Genomic DNA, 23,659 nt, shown 5'->3' on the forward strand with positions numbered 1-23,659 from the left:
GAACGGGCTACATCAGCTTCTTGTCTATGCAGATGACGTGAATATGTTAGGAGAAAATACACAAACGGTTAGGGAAAACACGGAAATTTTACTTGAAGCAAGTAAAGCGATTGGTTTGGAAGTAAATCCCGAAAAGACAAAGTATATGATTATGTCTCGTGACCAGAATATTGTACGAAATGGAAATATAAATATTGGAGATTTATCCTTCGAAGAGGTGGAAAAATTCAAATATCTTGGAGCAACAGTAACAAATATAAATGACACTCGGGAGGAAATTAAACGCAGAATAAATATGGGAAATGCGTGTTATTATTCGGTTGAGAAGCTCTTATCATCCAGTCTGTTGTCCAAAAATCTGAAAGTCAGAATTTATAAAACAGTTATATTACCGGTTCTTCTATATGGCTGTGAAACTTGGACTCTCACTCTGAGAGAGGAACATAGGTTAAGGGTGTTTGAGAATAAGGTGCTTAGGAAAATATTTGGGGCTAAGAGGGATGAAGTTACAGGAGAATGGAGAAAGTTACACAACACAGAACTGCACGCATTGTATTCTTCACCTGACATAATTAGGAACTTGAAATCCAGACGTTTGAGATGGGCAGGGCGTGTAGCACGTATGGGTGAATCCAGAAATGCATATAGAGTGTTAGTAGGGGAGACCGGAGGGAAAAAGACCTTTAGGGAGGCCAAGACGTAGATGGGAGGATAATATTAAAATCGATTTGAGGGAGGTGGGGTATGATGATAGAGACTGGCTTAATCTTGCACAGGATAGGGACCGATGGCGGGCTTATGTGAGGGCGGCAATGAACCTTCGGGTTCCTTAAAAGCCATTTGTAAGTAAGTAAGTAAATCCATCGCCAAAAATTAATGACAATCATGAATAACCTAAAATAAAACAAAAATTAAAACATCGAATATAACTAACGACCATTCCCTCCTGAAACATTACACAATATTGGTGACCTGAAATAGATGACATAATCTATTATAGGCTTTTCTTGTGGCGACTGAGAAACAACATACTGCTTCTGTATATGATATTCAACTGCACATGAATTTATACATGGTAACAATCTGTTTTAAGCATAGGTCCAGAAATAAATACCTCTGATTTATTTCGACATTAATTAACCCTTATCTCATTTCTCTTAACTATTTAAAGAAAATTGTGTACAAGTGCATAATGTCCAACCCTAGGAATAAAAATAAATGTTTCACTATGTACCTTTGATACAGTGAGAAGAGGCCAATTTGTTTCTGCTTGCATTATGGGCACAGGAGGCTTGAGAAGCTTGGCATTTGGTCGTATGGGCGGAATTGGCATATCTGTTATCTGAGGAGGTGCTTCCACAAGTCCGTGTACATCAGCAGTAAGGTAACTCAGTGAATGCTGATCACAGCTCTGAAAGAAAAAAAGAATGCCAACAGAACAGCACAAAGAAAATGCTTCAGTTAATGCACATATCACATATCAAGTGTTTAGCATAGTTTGCCTAGCATATTTTTGGAGTTAAAATGTTACTAGCGAGTTCCCATTATCAGAAAGAGGATATAATCATATTATAATAAATGAACATAAGCAAAATTGAAAGGAAATTATAAAAATTAACGGTCATTTTAATTGAATTTTTACTTTAAACAGGTATCTTTGCAAAAGCAATTATATATTTAAAAAAAAAACACGCACGCACACGCACACACACACACACACACACACACACACACAGATAAATTTATGGAGAAGGGATCCAAATGCTTGCACTACAGCCTAAGGCTTATCATGCTTACCATTTCTGTTACGTGAATGATTTTATTCCTGAACGGCCGCACTCTTTTACAAATACAGCACACTGCACGGTGAACTTAACTCGGGCTATGGTAATGATGACAATGACATATGAATTAATGATCGCGAAATGAGTCCGAGGTCCAATGCCGAAAGTTACCCAGCAATTCTGCTTCAATTGGTTGAGGGAAAATCTTGGAAGAAAAAACCCTAACCAGGTAACTTGTTCCAACCAGGATTTGAGCCCAGATCCGCCCATTTCATGATCAGACATGCTAACCGTTACTCCACAGTTGTGGACTATTTTATATTTACTACAGTTCTTTATCCTATATATTAAATCAATTATGTGAACTGTAGATACAGTAATACTGCCGTGAGAAAGAAAATCTTACAAATGTACATATTTTTTTTTCTAAATTGCATACAAGGTCTTTCCCGGGGGTAAAAGGCAGTTGGAGCATGGTGCCGACCACATCACCTCATTCTAATGCCAAAGTCAAGAAAGCATGTGTTTATATCTCCATGCTCAGCAAGTCTCTTCATGGCATGTGAAGAGGCTATCTTTATCTTTACCTTTTATATATATATTTTTTTTAACTCACCCTCAGGATCCTGACCCTCTCATACACGTTACCCAGGAACAAAGCTCCTTGATACTGGCCAGATATGTCCTTCCTGATCTCTGCAATCTTCATCATCTTTCGCAACTTGTCTAAGTTTCCAGTTATGAGATACAAAAATGAAAGCTTGTCAAAATTCTTTGTTCGCTGATAACACATCTCAACAACCTGTATGAAACAAAGTTTAATTAAAATTTATACAATAAAATTTCATTTGCTTTTCACTCATTAAAGCTAGAAAATTTTAAAATATTACGATTCATAAACTTAACCTTCTGCATTCATTACAGGCCATATGAACTATCGAGTCTAATAACATTAATAAAAAATATGTATGGTAACAATATTAAACTCCAAGAAAATTTAACAAGTACTGCATTTGTAATCACTGATCAGGCATTCGAATACATTCTATCATAAAATTTATTTCGGAAAATATATTGTTTCTCATAAAAAAGTGAAATCCAATATTTTTCATCTCTTGATAAACTGCGGATAAGGCCCTAGAGATCAATGAACTACAGCAGGGAGAGGGATAAAAAAAAAACACTGAAAATTAGGATTAAAAATTAGACAAATTGCTATTTGATAAGTCACTGAGGCCCCTATTCATAGACATTCTTAGAGCGGGTTAAATAGCTACTTCCGATGGATGATCAGCGAACTAACGTTTTTCGTATTCATAAACCAGTGTTAGCGATAATACGTGTACTAAGAGGGGTTTGGCTGGCTAAATTTTAGCCCCCGCCGGTAGGGTAGTTTAGAGGCCGACTAGCTTAGCAAGATGGCTGTTATGGTGCAGTGAATGTGGATTATGTACGTCGAATTCGTGATGTGATGCTTAGGAGGAAGACATATCTACCGAGATTGGACATATTTAGAAAATATGAAGTACACAACATTAGTCAGGCTTCTGTAAGATGTATAATAACGAATGTGTCAGTAGCAATCACTGGACTTGCGCCTCGTTACGTACGTTTTCCTAGGGAAGAAAAACGAATAACACTGCGAGAAAGTTTGACGACATCGCAAGATTTCCTCAGGTAATTATATTTCATGATTTGAATATTGTATGTGAATGCTTTCTTAGAGAAATTTGTACTATACCGGTACCATATTGGTGCAGTAGGTCTATTGTGATATTTCATCATTTTTAGGTTATTGGCGCCATAGATGGCAAACCACATACCCATAACAAATGTAGGAGGAGAACTGTCACAAATATATATCAACCGAAAGGGGTGGTATTCTCTATTAAACGTTCAGGTACGTACTGTAAATGAAATTACAACCCGTAAGAGGTTATGTAGACCTAGGCTGAAATTTTGATGAAACTAGCGCTGAAGTAGTTCCGATGATTTCGATACTGAAAATCGTTGAATTTGTGAGATATTTTTGTAGAGATGCAGTTGGTCATATATGCAAGGCATTATAATAGCCAAAAATAATCTAACCTAATCTATCACAGATTCGTAGGCCTATATGCAAGGTGTATAAGCAGAGTACGAAGAGAACCACCTGAGTGCTAGTTTTGCTTTTAATAACTTTATTTACATTTTAGATAGTAATGCATTATATTACATTATTTCAGTTAAATGGTACAAGAAAAAGATTTGTAATTTGTAATTCTCCAGAAAAGCTACACTGAAGAAGACACAATAAAAAATTGCCTCAATGTTGTTGTCCCCCCCTCCTTCTAACTAATTACTAATATAACATGCGAGAAGTCCAGGGAGAATTATTAGAGAAATTGTGTTGTATTGGTAATAAGTGGGAGTGTGGGAGCTACAACAGTGCAATGCAGTATATAAGTAACAGTACCCAAGTAACTATTAAACGATTTTTATGTTGAAAGTATTTGTGGCTGCTGACTAAAACCACATGTTTATTTGGCCTACTGTATATATGTCACGGAAGTCAGTGAAGCAAAGATCTATTGTTCCTCCTTCAATGTAGCTTTTCTGGAGAATTACGAGAAGGTCAAGCAATACATCAACATAATACATAGATGAGCAAACCTAAGATAAATTTAACTAATATCATCTCTTTGATAAAAAAAAACAGCACCTTTTCTACTGCTTCATATGTTACTGAAGGCCTTACCTATGAAAAGACAAATATTTTGTGAAACCTGATAATTCATTTTATGTTACTGTTTTTATCACAGCTCTTCTTTGTGATGGAGTCAATGGTAATTATTTTTACTTACAGCCTTGTCAAATGACCTGTTTCAACTATAACTTTCATTTCTCTAGAGATGGTATGTTTTCATTTCTTTAAGAATTTGTTGTTTCATTTTGTTGTTGTATTTCCTTTTACACTCCATTTTAGACAGTCTCTTCTTTTTTAACACTATATGGTACTGTTTGCATACTTGAATGTAACATTTTTTCTTTGCTTATCACATTCTCTCTTTTAGGTAACATATGCAGGATAAGGCTGAGGATCTGCTTTTAATTTCTCTCGAAATTTCCTCACCATTTCTCGGTTTAGTGATGCTGAAGATGAAACTATGGAAAATATTATGGGATCATAATGAATGGATTCATAGAAATATGTTTCAAGTTTATAGGTTAACTAGCTACATGTTTTAGGTTACTTTTGCAAAGCATAAAGAAAATCCAAAGTATAGGCGTAGAATTTAAATTAATTACTGGAATGTTAATTTTTGCGTTATGGGTGAGACACACATTATATAAAAGTGTTGCAATTTATATTGTGATGTCTTAACTTCAGAGTGGCATGCTTACACAACTGCTGTAGGCTGTTAGCAGCTCTAAATATCAGAATGAAAAAAAACTCAAAGAATAAAAACTATTGCTTAGTTAAAAGACTTCAAATTTTTTACCAAATTGCACAAAAAAGGGATACATTTCACTTATATGAGTGACAAATCACATTCGTAGCTTTCATTTGTGTACCCACATGACACTTTTTTTTACCAGTTTTAATTTTTTATAGAAATGTCCTTTATGAAATTGCTAGTTAACACATATATTACCTTATTCATTTCACATTATAAGTGATGCAAGTTTCCAAATTCTGGATATAGTGGCACGTTGAAGAGGAAGTGTCCATGACTCTCGCATTTTCAATGAGATTAGAATTAAGAAGCGATTTGAACAGCATGAATTTGGACGCTTCATTTTGTTGGGGATAGTGGTTATGGTGTACACGAATATTTGTTAATGCTTGTAAAGTGAATTACTCTACTTGCAATGTATTGTGTATTTTTGTATAAGTTTAACTGATGAATTCTATATGCTATAATTCATTAAATTTGTTTGATAAAATGTCTAAACTTGTAAATTGAATTAATCTGCTTGCTATATACCTAAATTATTGTGTAGTTCAACTAATTGTTTATGCCTTTAAATTGAATTAATCTGCTTGCTAGGTATTGTCTTAATTCAATTCTCTATGCATGAAAATTTAATTGATCTGCTTGCTATCTTTTTATACTTTTTTATACTATTTTAATTGTTTTTATACCTATTTGCAGCTGCTCTCGGGCTTGGGTTACATTCCTGCTTGGACTGATTACCTGGATGGATTTTTCATAGGTTTTCCCCAACATTAAGGCAAATGTTAGGTAATATGTGGCGAATCCTCGGCCTCACCTCATCTTGCCAAGAATTTGTGTAACTCTTGACTTGTTCCACATCTTAAAGCTTCTATGGAACACAATAAATTAAATTTAAAAAAATGAAATACTGTGTTATTATTCTAAATGATCATGGACAGAATCCAATGAAAAGTAAGGGAGAATGTTACACCATGTAATGTAACTGTGTACACCAATCACACTATTACTTTCTTATATTATATGTTTTTTTTTTTTTATTGTTTAAGTTTGAAAGATTATCATTGTGTTGGAAATTATTTCATTCTAACATCTAAGAAAATATAAGATACTCTAAGTTATGTGAACTGACTGCACAAATCACTGGTGTGCCCTTACTTTGTATTTCATGCCAATTTTATTTCTTATGAATCACTTATACATTCGTTTCTTGGGTTGCTATACCTGCAATATACACCTCAATTTTTAATATTCTAATTATTATTATTATTATTATTATTATTATTATTATTATTATTATTGCAGCAGTCCAGTACCTGTTTGTATCACTGAGCGAGTATCCCCAGCTTAGTTTGTGCAGTTCATTTTTGAAATGTTAAAAAAATGGACTCCAGGGAATTACAATTTACAAAGAGAGTTCTCTTCAGCCTTAGCCATCTGCACAAGTTGGGAGATGCAAGATATGTCCGGGAAATAGGGATGGGAAGTGTAGTACAGAATGCCATGTGAGTGCAATGACCATTCAGACACTACACAGTAAAGGTGTGCATAAATTGTAAAGAAATTATTTAGAAAGAAAAAAGAGAACTGTTAATGATAATTTCTTTATAATATAAATGTTTCCTCGATAAAAGAGAAATAGTACCAATTTTTCATAGGGCATTTTGTAAACCTGTACTCATTTGCAAGCATATTCTGGGGTATACATGTAACCAGATTGGTGTAGGCCTTCATTTAGAGGTTGGTATACAGAAGGTTAATATACATACTGTACCGTGTGACAAATTACTTTCTATGCTTCCTTATTTATAGAAGTCACTGAAAACCATTATAGTCCATATATTAACATCTTCGTCAATTCGAAGTAAAACAAAAAGTTGAAGTATGTATAACGTGGAATGTTGCTAATAAACTTATATTTGAATCAGTAATTTCTGAAAGGGCTTTATTTCAAAATCTCATCTGCATAAAAATCGCCTTACTGCAGGATTAGGGCCCTCTGAGAAGTGCTGTGAATATTGTGAAGCCTGCATAGAGCTGAATAAAATACATGGAATAATGCCCATCATCAAGAAGGCGTATTCAAGTGAGAATATGATAGCGTTCTAAATTGATTTTAGCAAAAATATTGGATAAAGTCCTTTTAGAAATGACTGATTTAATTATAGAGTTACTGTCTAATAAAAAAAACTCTCACATAAATTACTCCAAGTATAAATAGTGCATCCAGTGCTAATGCCCACACGTCACTGAAACAGATGGCAGAATGCGATTATTTTTTAATAGGATTTTATGATAATATACTTTTCCATTACGTACAATAAGTTCAATATAAAAATATTTGATTTTAGGTACTGGCACCATAGATAGCACATTCTTATGTCTTGGAGAACTTTCACAAATAAACATCAAAGAAAGGTTAATATTTGAGGAGAAAAATTCGCTCCGGCACCGGGGATCGAACCCGGGTCCTTGATTCTACATATCAAGCACTCTGACTACTGAGCTACGCCGAATTCAATCCACAGCACCAGATGGAACCCTCCTCCTTCAATGTTTCTCTTTTTGGCCTGACTCCATGTTAGGTATATATGTTGACGTATATGTCCAATGTCAACTGTCATTATACTAGGAGCGCACTCAGCTGAGTGACTTGTTTGGCCGGGAATCCGCAGTTAAGTGCACAGTAATCTGTACAGACATATGCACTGCAGCTATGAGAATATTATAGACATATTAATTGTCAATATTACAGATATTATTCTGTAGGACAAATTAATAAGTCTATAATATCAAAGAAAGGGGTAGTATAATGGGAACTCAGGGGTTCTGTAAATTAAATTAAAACTCGTATGTAGGTTTAAACTTCGCTTCATACAATAATTTTATTCATATTTTGCATATTCACTTATTTCTAAGTTACAAACTATTGTACATTCTAAGGACAAAGGGGGAAAAGCCAAACAAAGCATATCAACATAATACAAGAGTAAGCAAACGCCATTACAAGAAAAAAGAAAAACAAAATCGTTTAGCATAGAGTGAGAGTATTAAGAAAATAAATATAGACCTTTATTTTTCTCCTCATTCCTAAGTTCCATATTCATTTCAGGTTGTAAGTGATGCAAATTAGTAACTTCTGAATGAGTTTCATGCAATAATACAGACGAGTCACCAGTAAAATGATCACAAGAAATGAGTGAAGCATTGCAGATTTAGCCCTGCATTGGAAAGAATCCTGCGACCAGATATTTACTCTAACATACAAGCTACATATTCAGTTTACCTGAAGGGGTTAGGTACAGCTTACAGCAGTAAAATTTTGCAAATATTCAACATTTTTTCCACCATTACTGTATCTTGTACAATTATGAAAATTAGTACGTGTAAAACACTGTCCTTCTACTATATGAAAAAAATATTTATATATATATTTTTTTCTAAATTCAAAATATTGACAGTTCACTGTGCAGTGATGAAGCATTTCCCTCATAACTAAAAAACTATCCAACATTTTGTGATGAAATTTGTTGTGTATTTATGCATGTCATACCTACAATATGATGCAAAATCACATCTCTACCTTCGATAGACTGTCTGATAAAAAATAAATTCATTTAAAGAAGTGGTGAAATATAAGTATTTTCTTCTAACACAAAATAAAACAAAATATTATTTATTAAGGAATGTAGTTGAAAGAGCATGATATTGTAAACATGAGTTTCAGCAATGTATAAAAAAAGAGAACATTACACTAAAGTACTACATTTCCAGTTTTTGTCCATTGTGCAACTCAAACCAAGAAACAGATTCGGAACACCTCAAATCTGTGCCTCAGTGGCTGACCATGACAATATCTTTGAAAAATATTGGAGTGCAAGAGGTCAAATGACTTTATTGTCAAATGCCTGGCATTAGAAAACAACAACATTTCCAACTTTTCATTAGGCCCTCCCCCTATTCTTTTCTTTCTAATTGTGTTTTCTTAACATTTCCATTTCTAATAATAATTTTGCTTTTTTCAATTCATGGATCAATTCATTAGAGACTTCCAAGCCTAAATTAAAGACTCTGAATTAAATTTCTCTACTAATAATACCTTAATTGCATAGTTATAGACATAAGTGTAACTAAATTGCTTTAGGTAGGTACTTAAACCTCCATCAGGGAATATGTTCCAACTGAGGAACTACAGGTTTGATGAATGATGAATCCAGCAAAAACAAAAAAAATAAATAAATAAGTAAGTAACCTGTCTTATAAATCAGCAAAACTCTTAACCGACATTAAAATAAGAAAAAGGAACACACACATATGTATAGAATTCACTAAACAACAATGTGAAAATAAAAAGTTGAAAACACTACTAGAGCCCAATATACAGTGATACTAATAGTCCTCAATCTGATGCAGTTGCCCCATTCAGCTTAGAAACTGGCCACAACTGTCCAGCAGCATATCTCCATCAAATAAACTTGTTACACTCATAACACTGTGTAGCATGCAACAAGACAAATATAATAATGAACGAGGAATACTTACTACTCTACACCAAACTCCAGAAAACGATTGGGACAGAAGAATTTCAAGTTCCTATATATTGCTGGGAAGCTCGCAAGGAAATGAAGTAGACAAGAACTCAAGAAAATTTCACTACTAGTGCTACTATTACCATCACCACCACCATTACCACTACTACTAAGTTACATTTCTAGTTCTTTCATTTGTCCCAGATAATTTTTAACTTTGCCTTTAATAATATTTTATTTCTAATAACAATTCCGTTTTGTGCAATTCATAGAACTTCTCATCACGTTTTAATTTTTGGGCTTCATGCTTAGGAGGAACACTTCTTCTTCATACTCTGTCATTCTCGATCTTGCAGCAGAGTCCTATGGAAAGACGAAAAAAATGTTAATCATTTGCATACTACTGTACACAAAAGACACTACTTCTTATCAAAACTGTGAATTTTTTTAATTGTCTAAATTTGAAAATTTATCACATTGTTTGAAATTATCCATTTGATCCAAACATGCACTCCTGTCATTATTCTTAGGGCTTTCTATTGTAACATAATAAGAGGTAATCTATGTTTACATCACCACAACTACAGATTACATAGGCGTATGAGGTTTTGTCTTTTCAGTGCTGTAATAAATATGAGTTTGATATATATTTTATAAATCACTTACTAGCGTTCTACAAACACACAAGATAATGAAATTTTATAGCTGACCATCAATTTGGATTCTACAAATTTCTTATGCTTATGTAGGTAATTCTAACCTCAAATAATGCTATTTCTTTTGACGTAGTAGAGAAAAGGATATCTCAGAAATCTCTAGGCGTTCCTACTGCCCTTTAAAATAAGGTCTCAGTTTCGATAATTCTTGTACACAAGATATTAGGCCTACGTTAAGGTATGATTGATAATTGTGTGGGTTGACAGCAGATGTTTGTGACCCAATCCCCTATGGGTATTTACAAAACCATATTATCCAAACTGCATTTATGGTAATTGAGTATAGGCGTAGCTTGCATTTTCACGATTGTTGTGAATTACATTTTACTAGTATTATCAGCTATATTCCTACAAGATATATTATTTACGTTATATTAATTAGGCTACCAAGTACGTATTCAGAGTAGCCTTAGGTGACATAATCATACCAGAGCCACATTAAACATTTACCATGAAGTAATAAGCCTATCTCACAAAAACATGTCCTATGAACCAAAAACACATACCTCATATGTTAACATTCCATATCGTTTCGTAGGCCTACGTCATCAATTTCGGGAGCAGGGCATCCTCCACCAGTTGTTTTTAGTTATTTCTTCAACTAAAGTAAATAAATATATACTGAATTAGAATAATTCAGTCTTTGAAGTCCAATATTTCATAATAGTTACGTCTAGGCCTAACCTAAAAATATTACGTATAATATTATAACATTTCTACTTACATTTTCGACATTTCTTCTTGTATAGTTGAATTCCCGCACGCTGCCATGTATATTTCTTGCTTTTTTTTACCACAGAAGAAAAAACAAATAGTTTATTGTAGTTTAATATTGCCAATAACCTCACAAATAAACATAAACGATCCGGAATCGCTTGCGTAAGAGCATGACAATTGCCAGTCTGCACATGCGCAGTAGCATTTTCAGCATCGTGTAACAGTTTCCAAAGCTAATACGCCGACTAACGTAGCCACTGATTAATCGGCGTCTCTGAATCCTGTAAAAGTAACCTGGCTATAACCGGGGCTAGTTTAGAATGCTCGTAGCATGGGTTAGCGCGATGTCTATGAATAGGGCCCTGAGTCTTTACTTTTGTCTGGTTTCACATTTCCTCATTAGCTGTCAGCAAATCATTCAATTTTTGAGATAGGGTGGATATCAATTTCAATATCCTGTTGTTAGGCTTAAATTCGAATGGTGATTATTCAGGCAATTGCAAGAAATTATCATTTTGCCTGTTACATTCCCAGAGATGGACATTTGTTTACGTGTCGTTCATTCGAGATGAAGGCTCTAATGTCCTATGAAAAGGTTATGACAAGAATTAAGAATTCCACCACTCTTTACCAAGACTGAACACGCGAACAACAGATCTGGCCACGTAATTTTAAAGATCACAGATCAATAACTTAGGAAAAACAAAGTAAGCACTATCATCCTATTTCCATAGTCTGATAATAACTTGAAAAATAATAATTACAACTTACTTATCAGGATTTCTAAGAATTCTAGACCAGAATATTATTAGATTTCAGGCAGTGTCTTAGCGAAACTGAAATTGCAAGCAATATATTGCAACTAACCTGGTGATTGCCTTGCATGAGAGCAGCTTGACCCAAGCGTTCCCAGCATGCTTTGTCATCAAGTGCACGTGCTGCTTCCAGAGCCACTTCAATGTTGCCGCACTCCAAAGCAAGGCTGAAACGAGTCTTCTCTTCTTTGACGAAGTGCAGAGCTACTTCTGGATAACCCTTCTGTTGTAAGTATGCAATAATGGATTGTCCAACAAGTCGAGCATTACGAACCATGTGCAGCACCTGAAAATAAATATTTCAGATATGGAAAACTTACGAGCTTTCTCCTACAACTGCTATCAATATTAGTTACTGGCTTTTTACATCTGTGTTGCTAATCTGGTGAATGAAGTGTCACACTGTGGCCTGTGACTTTCTTTGTCTTATTAAATTAATATTCTTTGCACAGTTTCAATACCAACTTCATCATTTGCACCTGACATGAGATAACACACAATGCAACATACTGCTAAAGACTCTAATCTTGGAACCTGACAGGAATGAGACGTGACCCTACAGTTCGCGATAGTGACCCCTATTAGTAATGCTAGCCTGCTACCAGCTGTCTAAAAATTGTGTTACTTACTCATAGTGGAAGCTATTGAGCAAGTCCCATGTCAGCGTCACATTCAAATTCCGGTGTCACTGTTCTCACTACTCCTACTGCCATAACCGTCATCAGTATTTCTAATGTTATCACTATCACTACCACTGTCGTAAGCCCCCTTAAATTTATAATAATTAGGCTTGTAATGTTGGGGAACAATAGGATGCGTTACAGTGGTTTCAAGTTGGTTATCTGTTCACCAGTCAGTAGTCTAGCATGCATAAACAGTGTACCTGCTGAATAATAATGCCCAAGGTTGAAGGTTTTCAGGCGCATATTAGCGGAATTTGGTGTTCTGAATTTGGTGTTCTGAAGTGAATGACGGGAATATTATATGTAAATTATGTAATACAAATATATGCGGTTACAAGCAATATTATATACAGAGATACTGTAGCACAAGAAAATCGAGGAGGAAACTCAAACCCACGAATAATTCTATAGTATGATGATAGTTCTTAAGCACATAACGAAAGGTGCGTAAAAATATATCTTTGTAATGCTATGTAGCGTATATTTACTTTTAGAGTTGTCCAGATTTTTTTATATGCACCTTGTTATTCGTGTAATTGATCGCAGAACCAAGTCAATGTCCTCGTACTAGCTCACATCCTCGGCCTATGTACCATGCTGCAATCAACTTGTACAATCTGTCCCCAATATTACAATCCTATAATAATTTCATTAATCACATATGATAGGAGTTCGTCTTTTTCCCCAGTATTGTTTTTCTATATTTTCAATGTGTCTACAGAATCCTTCTCAGTCTTCATTTGTCACAAGAGAAAGTGCAGTTTTTGTCACTTCCATTAATTTCTGTAAATTTAAATCGTCCATGACATTATTGTCCCTGACAATATGTTTTATTTTAGTTCAAGACAATTCAATTGGATTCAATTCGCACATGTAAGACGAACCTAAAAATTTTGTGGTTATGTTGTTCCAGAATGTTGTAAATTCTGTAATTTTTTTGCTTTGGCTTCAGAGATAGAATAAGGTTATAGAGGTCGTTCTTTCTCATACTTTCATCACAGTTCACTTCTTTCTTGAGAAGCCAAGAGATCATGTCCGTCTTTACTGCATATACAGATGGTGGTTTGTCGATCTGGAGACAGTGATATGGAGTGTTGTTGAAACAATAACTGATTGAGGAGGAAGATTGGATATCAACTTTTGTATTACCCATCTTTCAAAATTTTCGGCGTTCATCTGACCGTGGTAATCTCTCGTTGCACTTCCGGCTTTATATATACGTTCTGCATTAGGAAGGAAGCCATTAATTCTTCCTACATGTACCATGATCAATCTCTGTTCAGAGTTTACATTCGTGTGGACATTTACACTCTCATTTTGCCAACATTTTCGAAATGTCATATTGCTATTCACCCAAATCTCGTCTATATAAAAAACTGATTGTCCCTTGCTCTGGAATTCATTTATTTGCACCAGATATATCAACCTCCAGTCTACGATGGGTTCAATTATTTTCAGAACATCTTGTAATATTGAACACGTGCAATGATGTTACACAAGCTTCAGTACGTTATCTGTTGTTTTTGATTTCCCGCTTAGCGCTGCTTCCTCACACTGCAAGTTCCAAGATTGGAGTCTTCAACAGTATGAGGCTCTTGTTCATATGCACTTTCAACAAAAAGTAATGCAACAATTTGTACACTATTTCTCTCACTTGTTGAAATGCAAGTTATTAGTCTTCCAGTCTTCCATTCTAAAAAAAATGGAGTAGGACAATTAAACTCAACATGAATGCAGAGTTCAACAGAATATGGCATATGTACACAAGCAAATCTCCTCCTGAATCACAGAATCACAGTCAACTAGAAAATATACACTTTGGTCACAGCTCTGGACGTAATTCACATGGTGTTAGTTACTTGTCTCCCAGTAATCTGTAATCGCAATTTCAATTGTTGACGTATATAATAATAATTAAGCTTGTGGTCCTCAAAATTCTGTCATATTCATTCTATTATAATTTCACAAACAAAGCAAAACTTTACTGTCCAACACATGATATGATTCAGTCCCGAGAGAAGAACTGTGGGAAGAAAGGAAAATGCTACAGACTTATTAAGATGATTAAAATCTCTATTTGAACGTTAAAGAGTAGTAATAATGGGGGAGGAAAGTCTACAGAATTCAACATAGGCAAGGGAATAAAACAAGGCGATAAATTAATTTCACTATTTTTCTTAGTTTATATGAATCAGACTAGAGAACAATACAGAGGACTAAAAAAAAAAAAAATCGAAGTCTGAAACTGGATCTTAAGGCAAAAATATATAATATAATATAATATAATATAATATAATATAATATAATATAATATAATATAATATAATATAATATAATATAATATAATATAATATAATATAATATAATATAATATAATATAATATAATATAATATAATATAATATAATATAATATAATATAATATAATATAATATAATATAATATAATATAATATAATATAATATAATATAATATAATATAATATAATATAATATAATATAATATAATATAATATAATATAATATAATATAATATAATATAATATAATATAATATAATATAATATAATATAATATAATATAATATAATATAATATAATATAATATAATATAATATAATATAATATAATATAATATAATATTATATTATACTATATTATATATGATATGATGTATGATCTGCAAGAAACCGTGCTCAAATAGGCGAGGTATTTGCAGAACAAAGGAACTGGAACTGTGGAACTGAATAAGACAATAGGTATGAATACCTAGAAACAGTCATCACGTGAGATGGTAAAATTGATGTGGAGAAAATTAATAGAATGGGCAAAGCAAAATCAAATCAAATATCTACTAAATAGTCTAATCATTGGGGAAGAAGAAACTAGCAAAGTGATTAAACTAAGAATTTATTAATTTACGTAAACACACACACCACCCATATTGTTATAAAATATGGGTAAAATAAAAGTCACTTAACAGTGGCAAAAATGAAATACCTAAAGTAGAGTGCAAATTCGTCAGGACTGAATCACAAACATGTAAACCAGACAGAATTTAGAGCAGAAGCAACTGAATCATTGGAGTAAATTGACTAAATAAGTTAAAATTTTTTGGTCAACTTGTGCAAATGGATATAAATAAGAACACAAAGCAAGTGATGGAAATGAAATTGGAACATGATATGGAGGGGGACCAAAGGATAAACAAAGATAATTTGTGAACCCAATAAGAAGGAATTGAAGAGAACTATTACAAGAAATGAGAAGAATGGCAATGTACAAAATGGAATACAGAAAGAAGGTAAAAATTCAGCATGATTAAATGAAGGAGAGATAAAAGCAAATTCATCAATAAGTAAAGCATATTTTGTCGTCGTTCTGGCAGAAATCACTAAGTCCAAAATTGTTGTTTTGAGTTACAGTGATTTTAAAGTTTAATCAAATTTCAAAAATCTGTTTTGCCATAATTTAACCTTTTTTTTTTTTCTGATTACATCTCCTAGTTAATTTTATTGACATAAATGTGAAGTTGTTGCCATGCAGATACACATTATTTCTTGAAATATTCAAAATAATGGACTTCGTCAATTTTGGACTTAGTGACTTCTGCCTGAACAACGACGATTTAGAAATAATTAAATAAATAATAATACTCTTCAACTCCTCATATATGAGATATATAACAAATTTTAAAAATTAAAAATGTGATTCAGTAGTTTAGCTTTTCATACACTTACTTCATCATATTTCCTGTTAATGAGAGCCAACTTGAACTTGAATTCTGTAGGGTCAATATTCAGGATCCGTGGTTTGCACTCTCTGTCCAAGCAGAATACTTGGTTGCCTTTCACACGGGTGATGTAAATTGGTAGATCGAGAGTGCGGATGATACCATGATCACTGTAAATTTGAATTCAAATTTAAATTACAAGTTAAGAGCTCTTCACATCATGATTCATTATACTCTCTATAGAGTTACATATATCACAATAAACATAGCCTTATCATAAATAATTTTAAATTATGGTCTTCCCTTGATGTTAGATAACATACAGAATGTCATTAATTTCAGGGGATTAAATTTTGAGATATTTCAATAAAAAAGTTTAATACAGTTTTTCTCACTTTTGCTTCCTTTTCAAGATAAAATTTGCTTTGTATGATATATTTCATACTGTGTTTTGGGAAAGCCATTGATTTAATTCCCAATGTGCTCAGTCAATTTAAGAGAAAAGTGCATTATGATTTTAAAGAATTTTAGTTTTGTCCTTCAAATGTGCAGAAATTTGACCTGAAAAAAAATAATAACTTTTCGTTCTTAAAAGGAACTTTAAAATGTTACATTTGTTTGGATCAAATTTCTGCGCATTTATAGAACAAACTAAAATTTTTCAATCATCCATTATCATAATACACTGCTCTCTTAAATTGACTGAGCATATTGGAAATTAAATCAATGGCTTTCTCAAAACACACTATGAAATGTTTCATATAAAACATAATTTTTATCTTGGAAAGGAAGCAAAAACGAGCAACATTTTATTAAACTTTTATGTTTGCAATATCTCAAAGAATAACTCCCTTGTTGTTTGTTTAGTGGGTTATTTTACGACGCTGTATCAACATCCCAGGTTATTTAGCGTCTGAATGAAGTGAAGGTGATAATGCCGTTAAAACAAATCCGGGGTCCAGCACTGGTAGTTACCCAGCACTTGCTCATATTGGGTTGAGGGAAAAAATAACCCCCTTAAATTAATGACATTACTTACGGTTTATCCTGTATTTTGCTATATTATGTTAGTGTGCATACTTGTACTTTAATTCTTATTTAATATTCCCTTTAAAGCATGGTTTTTATTCAGGGATAGCAAGATGAAGTATGGTTATAAATGAGCACTAATTAAATTAAAATATCAGGAGAAATTGAAATACTCATGAGGAAACTTGCATCATAGCCTCTCCTTCTCTGCTAGGGGATTAAATCCTGGCTCTTTATTGAAGAGTCGTAGAAAATTAAGTGAGCTAGAATGGGGCCATAATTGTATTATTTTCATTAAATATAGAGAAAAATGGAATGTGTGAAGTGGACAGACAGAATAAGAAATGAAGTTGTGTTGGAAAGTGTGGGTAAAGAAAGAATGATGCTGAAACATCAGGAAGAGGAAAAGAAACTGGTTGGGTCACTCACTGGCTGAGAAGAAACTGCCTACTGACAGATTCACTGGAAGGAATGGTGGATGGGAGAGAGTTCGAGGCAGAAGATATCAAATTATAGAAGACATTAAGATATATGGATCATATGCAGAGACAAAGAGAAAGCCAGAAAATAGGAAAGATTGGAGAAAGCTGAGTTTGCAGAAAAAGGTAGAACACAATGAATGAATGAATGAATGAATGAATGAATGAATGAATGTTTTTCGGCACACTATGTTCGCTAGTTCATACTCACCCATTCGATATAGCATATTTGATATGGTTGCTTGTAGTGTAAATGAACACACCACTGTCATCCCATGCTCCCGACTTGACACGTGTGTTCTCGTGAATTGAACAGAGTGACTCCAGACGACGGTTACAGATGTTCACAGTGTGTTTGGCTAGCAGAGCCACGTGAGACATATCAGCTGACCACACAACATAGCGGCACTTGGCAATCTTCACTTGTGCCAGTGTTCTATGGAGAAAAATAAGTTTTCGAAATGACACAAACTTTCTCATTATAAAATCTATCATTTCAGTAGTATGTACACAAAAAGTGTAGCGTGATATAGTACTATGGCTAGCATGAAGATGGCATCAGTTTGATGAACCATAATACATAATTATGCTCTTGGGTGAGAAAGGGCACTCTATTGTGACTTCACTTGACCTTGAGCCTACATGGTTGAATCGACAAACAAAGGAGTGATAAGGCACAATAAGCCTCGGACTATGGTACTAGCCTTCGAATCCTTCTTCCATATAAAGGTAAAAAAATGTTAAAGCAAGCAATCGATTTTCACTGAAGCATTTCAGCTGACAACTAAACTACCAAGGCTTTCTTTAACTTAATGTGCGTTTATTTTATTGTTCATCTTCCTTTATCTGAAAAGCAGATTTTGTTTATTATTCTATGGACAATGGGTACATTGATTCCATCCAGACTTCCCTCTAGGATTTTCTTCTCCTTGTCTTTTGAGGAGCTGAGGAGAATGTGGATGTACTAGTCTCCATGTGTTCCAGTTTCTTAACTATGAGACTGACACCACAATCAGAAACATTTCCTTGTGTTACTACTCTTTCTGGATGACTTTCAAATTGTTGCCTCTCACATTTCTGCTTCCCTTTTCATGAATTAATAAACGTTGCTTACTGCTTGGCAAATCCGCCAATATAATTATTTCTCGCTCAATTTCTTTTTTATATATGGAAAGTATCATACATTTTTTTTTTCAGCCATCTGTAATTTATGTGTTAATCACTCCTGATGTTTCTTGTCCCACAGAAAAAAGAAAAGCTACTAAATTGACAACTCCTAGAAAATTCATCAACAAAGAATGAACTCGTCCACAACTATTAAGCATCAGATCTGCATTTGTTAAGTCTACATGAAATAAATTTACAATTGAAGGTAAGTACATATGAGAATAAAAATCTTGAATGAGTTGGTAGAGTCATTGCATACAGTCTTAAGAGTTAACTACGACCCCAAGAAAAGATGAGATATACTTACATTACACTAAACTTCCTGATAGCTCTGGAGCCATTACAACATCAGTCAAATGAAAAATAGCAGCAGCAATTTATATAAAGACATTTAAGCTGCAGATCTTATTCAGCATCAAAATCTGATTGGGCGAGAAATGGCAGACACAGTTTATATGGAGTTCTCTTATATGCTGTAAATCTACTACAAAGAACACACAACCTTACTACCTCCTGCAGAAAGCCATACAAAGGACTTTATCACCCTTTAAAATTCATCGTCCTTGGCCAGGTTTGAATCCAGAAACCTCGAATCAAACAGTTGGCATGGTAAACACTAGACCACCAAGACCAATAATATCATATAATATCCTTACCAAATTGTTATTGTGACCAGATACGCAAGTATAAGCAACCATATCTATGAAATATTTTTCTTTGAAAACTCACAAATAATTAATAAAATGACGGATATATGGAACATCTTCATTTGAAGTTATGCTGAAAGACAGTCTGTACCGAGTTTTGCATGAATGTGAAATGTGTAAAATCAGATGAAACCAAATTTAACATGATAGTGAGAGTGAAATATAAAACTGCAAAACTATAAAATATCTTACAAAATTAATTTACGTTAAACCATTTCATACAGTGGTCATTTTAGTTTGAAGTTATGCTAAAGTAATTAATTAAAATGAATCAATTTGATACAAATTTACCTAATTTTTATGTGAAATGCGTAAACATCTGATTTCTTATATATTATTTTAATGTACCGAAGTACATATGATATTTCCATGCAGATATTCTGCGTCATCATACGATGAAAGAGTAATGGAACGGAGAAAAAATTCTCTCCAGCACCGGGATTTGAACCCGGGAACCCAAGAGTTGGAACTAATGATATGCGTAAATCACTTCGTGATTTAAGACGGCACTTATTCCGTCGGATCCCAGCCAACTAATCACTCATTATGAGTGCACCTCAGCACACGTGTGGACTTCGGTCCTAGGTTCATAGATATCTATGACGTAATGCAGAGGGCGGCCACTAGAGGGAACCCAAGAGTTGGAACTTGAAAACCTGGGTTCAAATCCCAGCGCCGGAGAGAATTTTTCTCCGTTCCATTACTCTTTCATCATCTGATTTCTTGCTTTTACTCTTGCAATGATCATATGTCTATAATGGAAGTAATAACAGATCTCTAACTAGAGACTTATTCTTCCCTACAATAATCTCTAGGTTAAACTGCAAACACATGATACCCAATTTCGTGCTTAGCGAAATTCATTTCAGGCCATGGGAAATTTAAAACTTATTTTAAACGGTTCAAAATCAATAATGTAAATGAATCCATGTGTAAATGCGAGGAAAGCGACCAGACTGTTCAACACCTCCTATCTGATTGCCCAATTTTCGAAAGAACTCCCCTATTATTACTATCACATGTCATATCATGTTCTGGACAATTTGAAAAACCCCTGTGTTTTAGTTTAAAAAGAAATGTTGTTCAAGAGAATTTCAGAAATTCATATCACATATCCACAATTCACTGTAAATAGCTAGTTTATGTGTTTCTGCCATAGTAAGAGAAGTTGTAGTTAATGCATTTAGTAAGGGTATATGAATGTGTTAATTTTGTGTACCACTACCACTACCACTACCACTACCACCACCACCACTACCACTACCACTACCACTGTGTTAATAATAATAGCAATAATCACTATAATAATAGCTATAATATCACTGTTTCATATCATATATAAGTTTTATGTAATTTTTCTTTTTTTTTTATGTCTTGTCTGTGTATTTTATATCATATGTTTATGTCTTATGTATTGAACATGCATTTGTATTTTATGTGTTTATTTCATGTCATTTTTATGTCATATACGTCCTTAAAAGTAATATATATGTTTCTACGAACTGCTTACTTTTTTATGTAACAAGTCTGTGTGTGATATATCCTGGGAAAGTATTGTATGTAATATGTCTGTGTTTCATATATTGTGTATCTATTTTATCTCAAATCTACGTATTTGTATATAATATAACTATATATATATATAACTATATTCAGTTTTGTGTGTACTTTGTAAATTTGTAGTGTTTCTGTAACGCAGTTTTTACTCCTGGTTGAGTGTTAGAGAAGGCCATATGGCCTTAACTCTGCCAGGTTAAATAAATCATTATTATTATTATTATTATTATTATTATAATTTTTATTATGTCATACACATTTAATGTAATATGTGTATTTTATGTCATAATTATGTATATATATTTTATGTAAGTATTTGTACAGGGCTATAATATGTATGATTTAATTACAGCCCTAATATAACTTCGGGTAAAATAGGGTTCTATAAACTTGGAAATTCAACAATAATAATAATAATAATAATAATAATAATAATAATAATAATAATAATAATAATAATAATGATGATGATGATGATAATGACAATGATGAATAATTTCAAGGGAAAAATTGTTCCAGGGCCGGTTATCGATCCCGGGACCTCTGGTTGAACATACCAGCGCTCTACCACTGAGCTACCCGGGAACTCCACCCGGCACCGTCTCAACTTTTCCCTTTATATCCACACAAGTCACGTGGGCTGACGAAACGCCAGAGACCCACAACAAGTGCACACAATCTCTGTGTGACTTGAAATTGTGGTTTTCTGTTAACGTACACAGTGACATATATATCATGCAAGTCAAATCTTTCAGGTAAGGCTCCCTGTAAAGCAGATTTGAATAATTTCAATGGAAAAATTGTTCTGGGGCCGGGTATCGATCCCGGGACCTCTGGTTGAATGTACCAGCGCTCTACCACTGAGCTACCCGGGAACTCCACCCGACACCGTCTCAACTTTTCCCTTTATATCCACACAACTCGCGTGGGCTGACGAAATGCCAGAGACCCACGAGTGCACACAATCTCTGTGTGACTTGAAATTGTGGTTTTCTGATAACGTACACAGTGACGTATATATTATGCAAATCAAATCTTTCAGGTAAGACTCCCTGTAAAGCAGATTTGAATAATTTCAAGGGAAAAATTGTTCCAGGGCCGGGTATCGATCCCGGGACCTCTGGTTGAACGTACCAGCGCTCTACCACTGAGCTATCCGGGAACTCCACCCGACACCGTCTCAACTTTTCCCTTTATATCCACACAACTCGCTTGGGCTGACGAAACGCCAGAGATCCACAACGAGTGCACACAATCTCTGTGTGACTTGAAATTGTGGTTTTCTCTTAACGTACACAGTGACGTATATATTATGCAAATCAAATCTTTCAGGTAAGGCTCCCTGTAAAGCAGATTTGAATAATTTCAAGGGAAAAATTGTTCTGGGGCAGGGTAGCTCAGTGGTAGAGCACTGGTACGTTCAACCAGAGGTCCCGGGATCGATACCCGGCCCCGGAACAATTTTTCCCTTGAAATTATTCAAATCTGCTTTACAGGGAGCCTTACCTGAAAGATTTGATTTGCAATGATAATGATGATGATGATAATAATAATAATAATAATAATAAAATGTCTACAATGGAGGAGGAAAGGAACTGGTCACCCTGCTCCATTATCTCCTGGCTTAGTTATTATAATGATTCTCAGTCATTATCAGGTAAGAGAGAGTGCATAAAAGTTATACTTGCCTCTTTTGCTGAACATCAAACAAGGTCACGCCATCCGAGTCCCTCAGCAACAGCATTCCAGTTCCAGCATAGAAAATCTCATCACAGTTTGGAGTTTGTACCTTTTTGGTCACCTCATTCTTCAAATTTTTTATCATCAACTAGTAAAACCAAATGAATATGCAATAAATATTTAATTAAAAAAATATTTCTCAAGCTGGAGACAAAACACTCAGAGAATTGCAAAGACATCATGAAAATGAACTCACAAAACACTATAAAGGGTGAAAGTGAAATAGCTCTGCAGATTGAAAGGGACGATAGGGTACACTTAAATGAAAAGAAAACCTATATCACATTTTGTGATTAAATGCACGATTAATTAGGAAATTGAGTTGGAAATTTCATCAGTCTATTGTACTATGCAGGAACGAAGGTGGCTGCGTTTAGCTCTATTCTGAACATCTATGTCACATGCTTTCAGAGAGTCAGTCACCTTCAGTTTCGTGTACTGTAAGCAAGGCAGAGGTACCGCGTGTGCTCTATGATACTTTCATAAAAGTTAAGTTAATGTGAATTAGTTTATTGTTACTGCGCATTTCATAACCAAATACAATTCTATAATCTGTTAAACATGAAGGCT

At 34.0% G+C, this 23,659-nt stretch overlaps 1 protein-coding gene and 2 long non-coding RNA genes across 4 annotated transcripts in view; 1 reads left to right on the plus strand and 2 right to left on the minus strand.

The window, feature by feature from the left end:
* LOC138707863 (coatomer subunit alpha-like) overlaps positions 1–23,659 on the minus strand; it is a 249,760-nt gene that overhangs the window by 38,104 nt on the left and 187,997 nt on the right. For both annotated transcript variants that reach the window (XM_069837851.1, XM_069837850.1), the window contains exons 8-13: positions 23,038–23,177; positions 18,130–18,354; positions 16,418–16,580; positions 12,051–12,284; positions 2,401–2,586; positions 1,235–1,411 (exon numbers count right to left, since the gene is read on the minus strand). In XM_069837851.1, coding sequence (XP_069693952.1) covers positions 1,235–1,411; positions 2,401–2,586; positions 12,051–12,284; positions 16,418–16,580; positions 18,130–18,354; positions 23,038–23,177 — 1,125 coding nt within the window. The remainder of the gene's footprint in view (positions 1–1,234; positions 1,412–2,400; positions 2,587–12,050; positions 12,285–16,417; positions 16,581–18,129; positions 18,355–23,037; positions 23,178–23,659) is intronic.
* LOC138707864 (uncharacterized) lies at positions 3,262–4,458 on the plus strand. The gene is made up of 2 exons (XR_011334400.1): positions 3,262–3,461; positions 3,576–4,458. It is a non-coding gene; the product is annotated as an uncharacterized lncRNA (long non-coding RNA).
* On the minus strand, positions 8,077–12,044 carry LOC138707865 (uncharacterized). Its single transcript, XR_011334401.1, has 3 exons — positions 11,191–12,044; positions 10,973–11,067; positions 8,077–10,113 (listed from the first exon to the last, which is right to left on the minus strand). It is a non-coding gene; the product is annotated as an uncharacterized lncRNA (long non-coding RNA).

Source organism: Periplaneta americana, chromosome 10 (genome assembly GCF_040183065.1).
Source record: "Periplaneta americana isolate PAMFEO1 chromosome 10, P.americana_PAMFEO1_priV1, whole genome shotgun sequence".
Classification (NCBI taxonomy): domain Eukaryota; kingdom Metazoa; phylum Arthropoda; class Insecta; order Blattodea; family Blattidae; genus Periplaneta; species Periplaneta americana.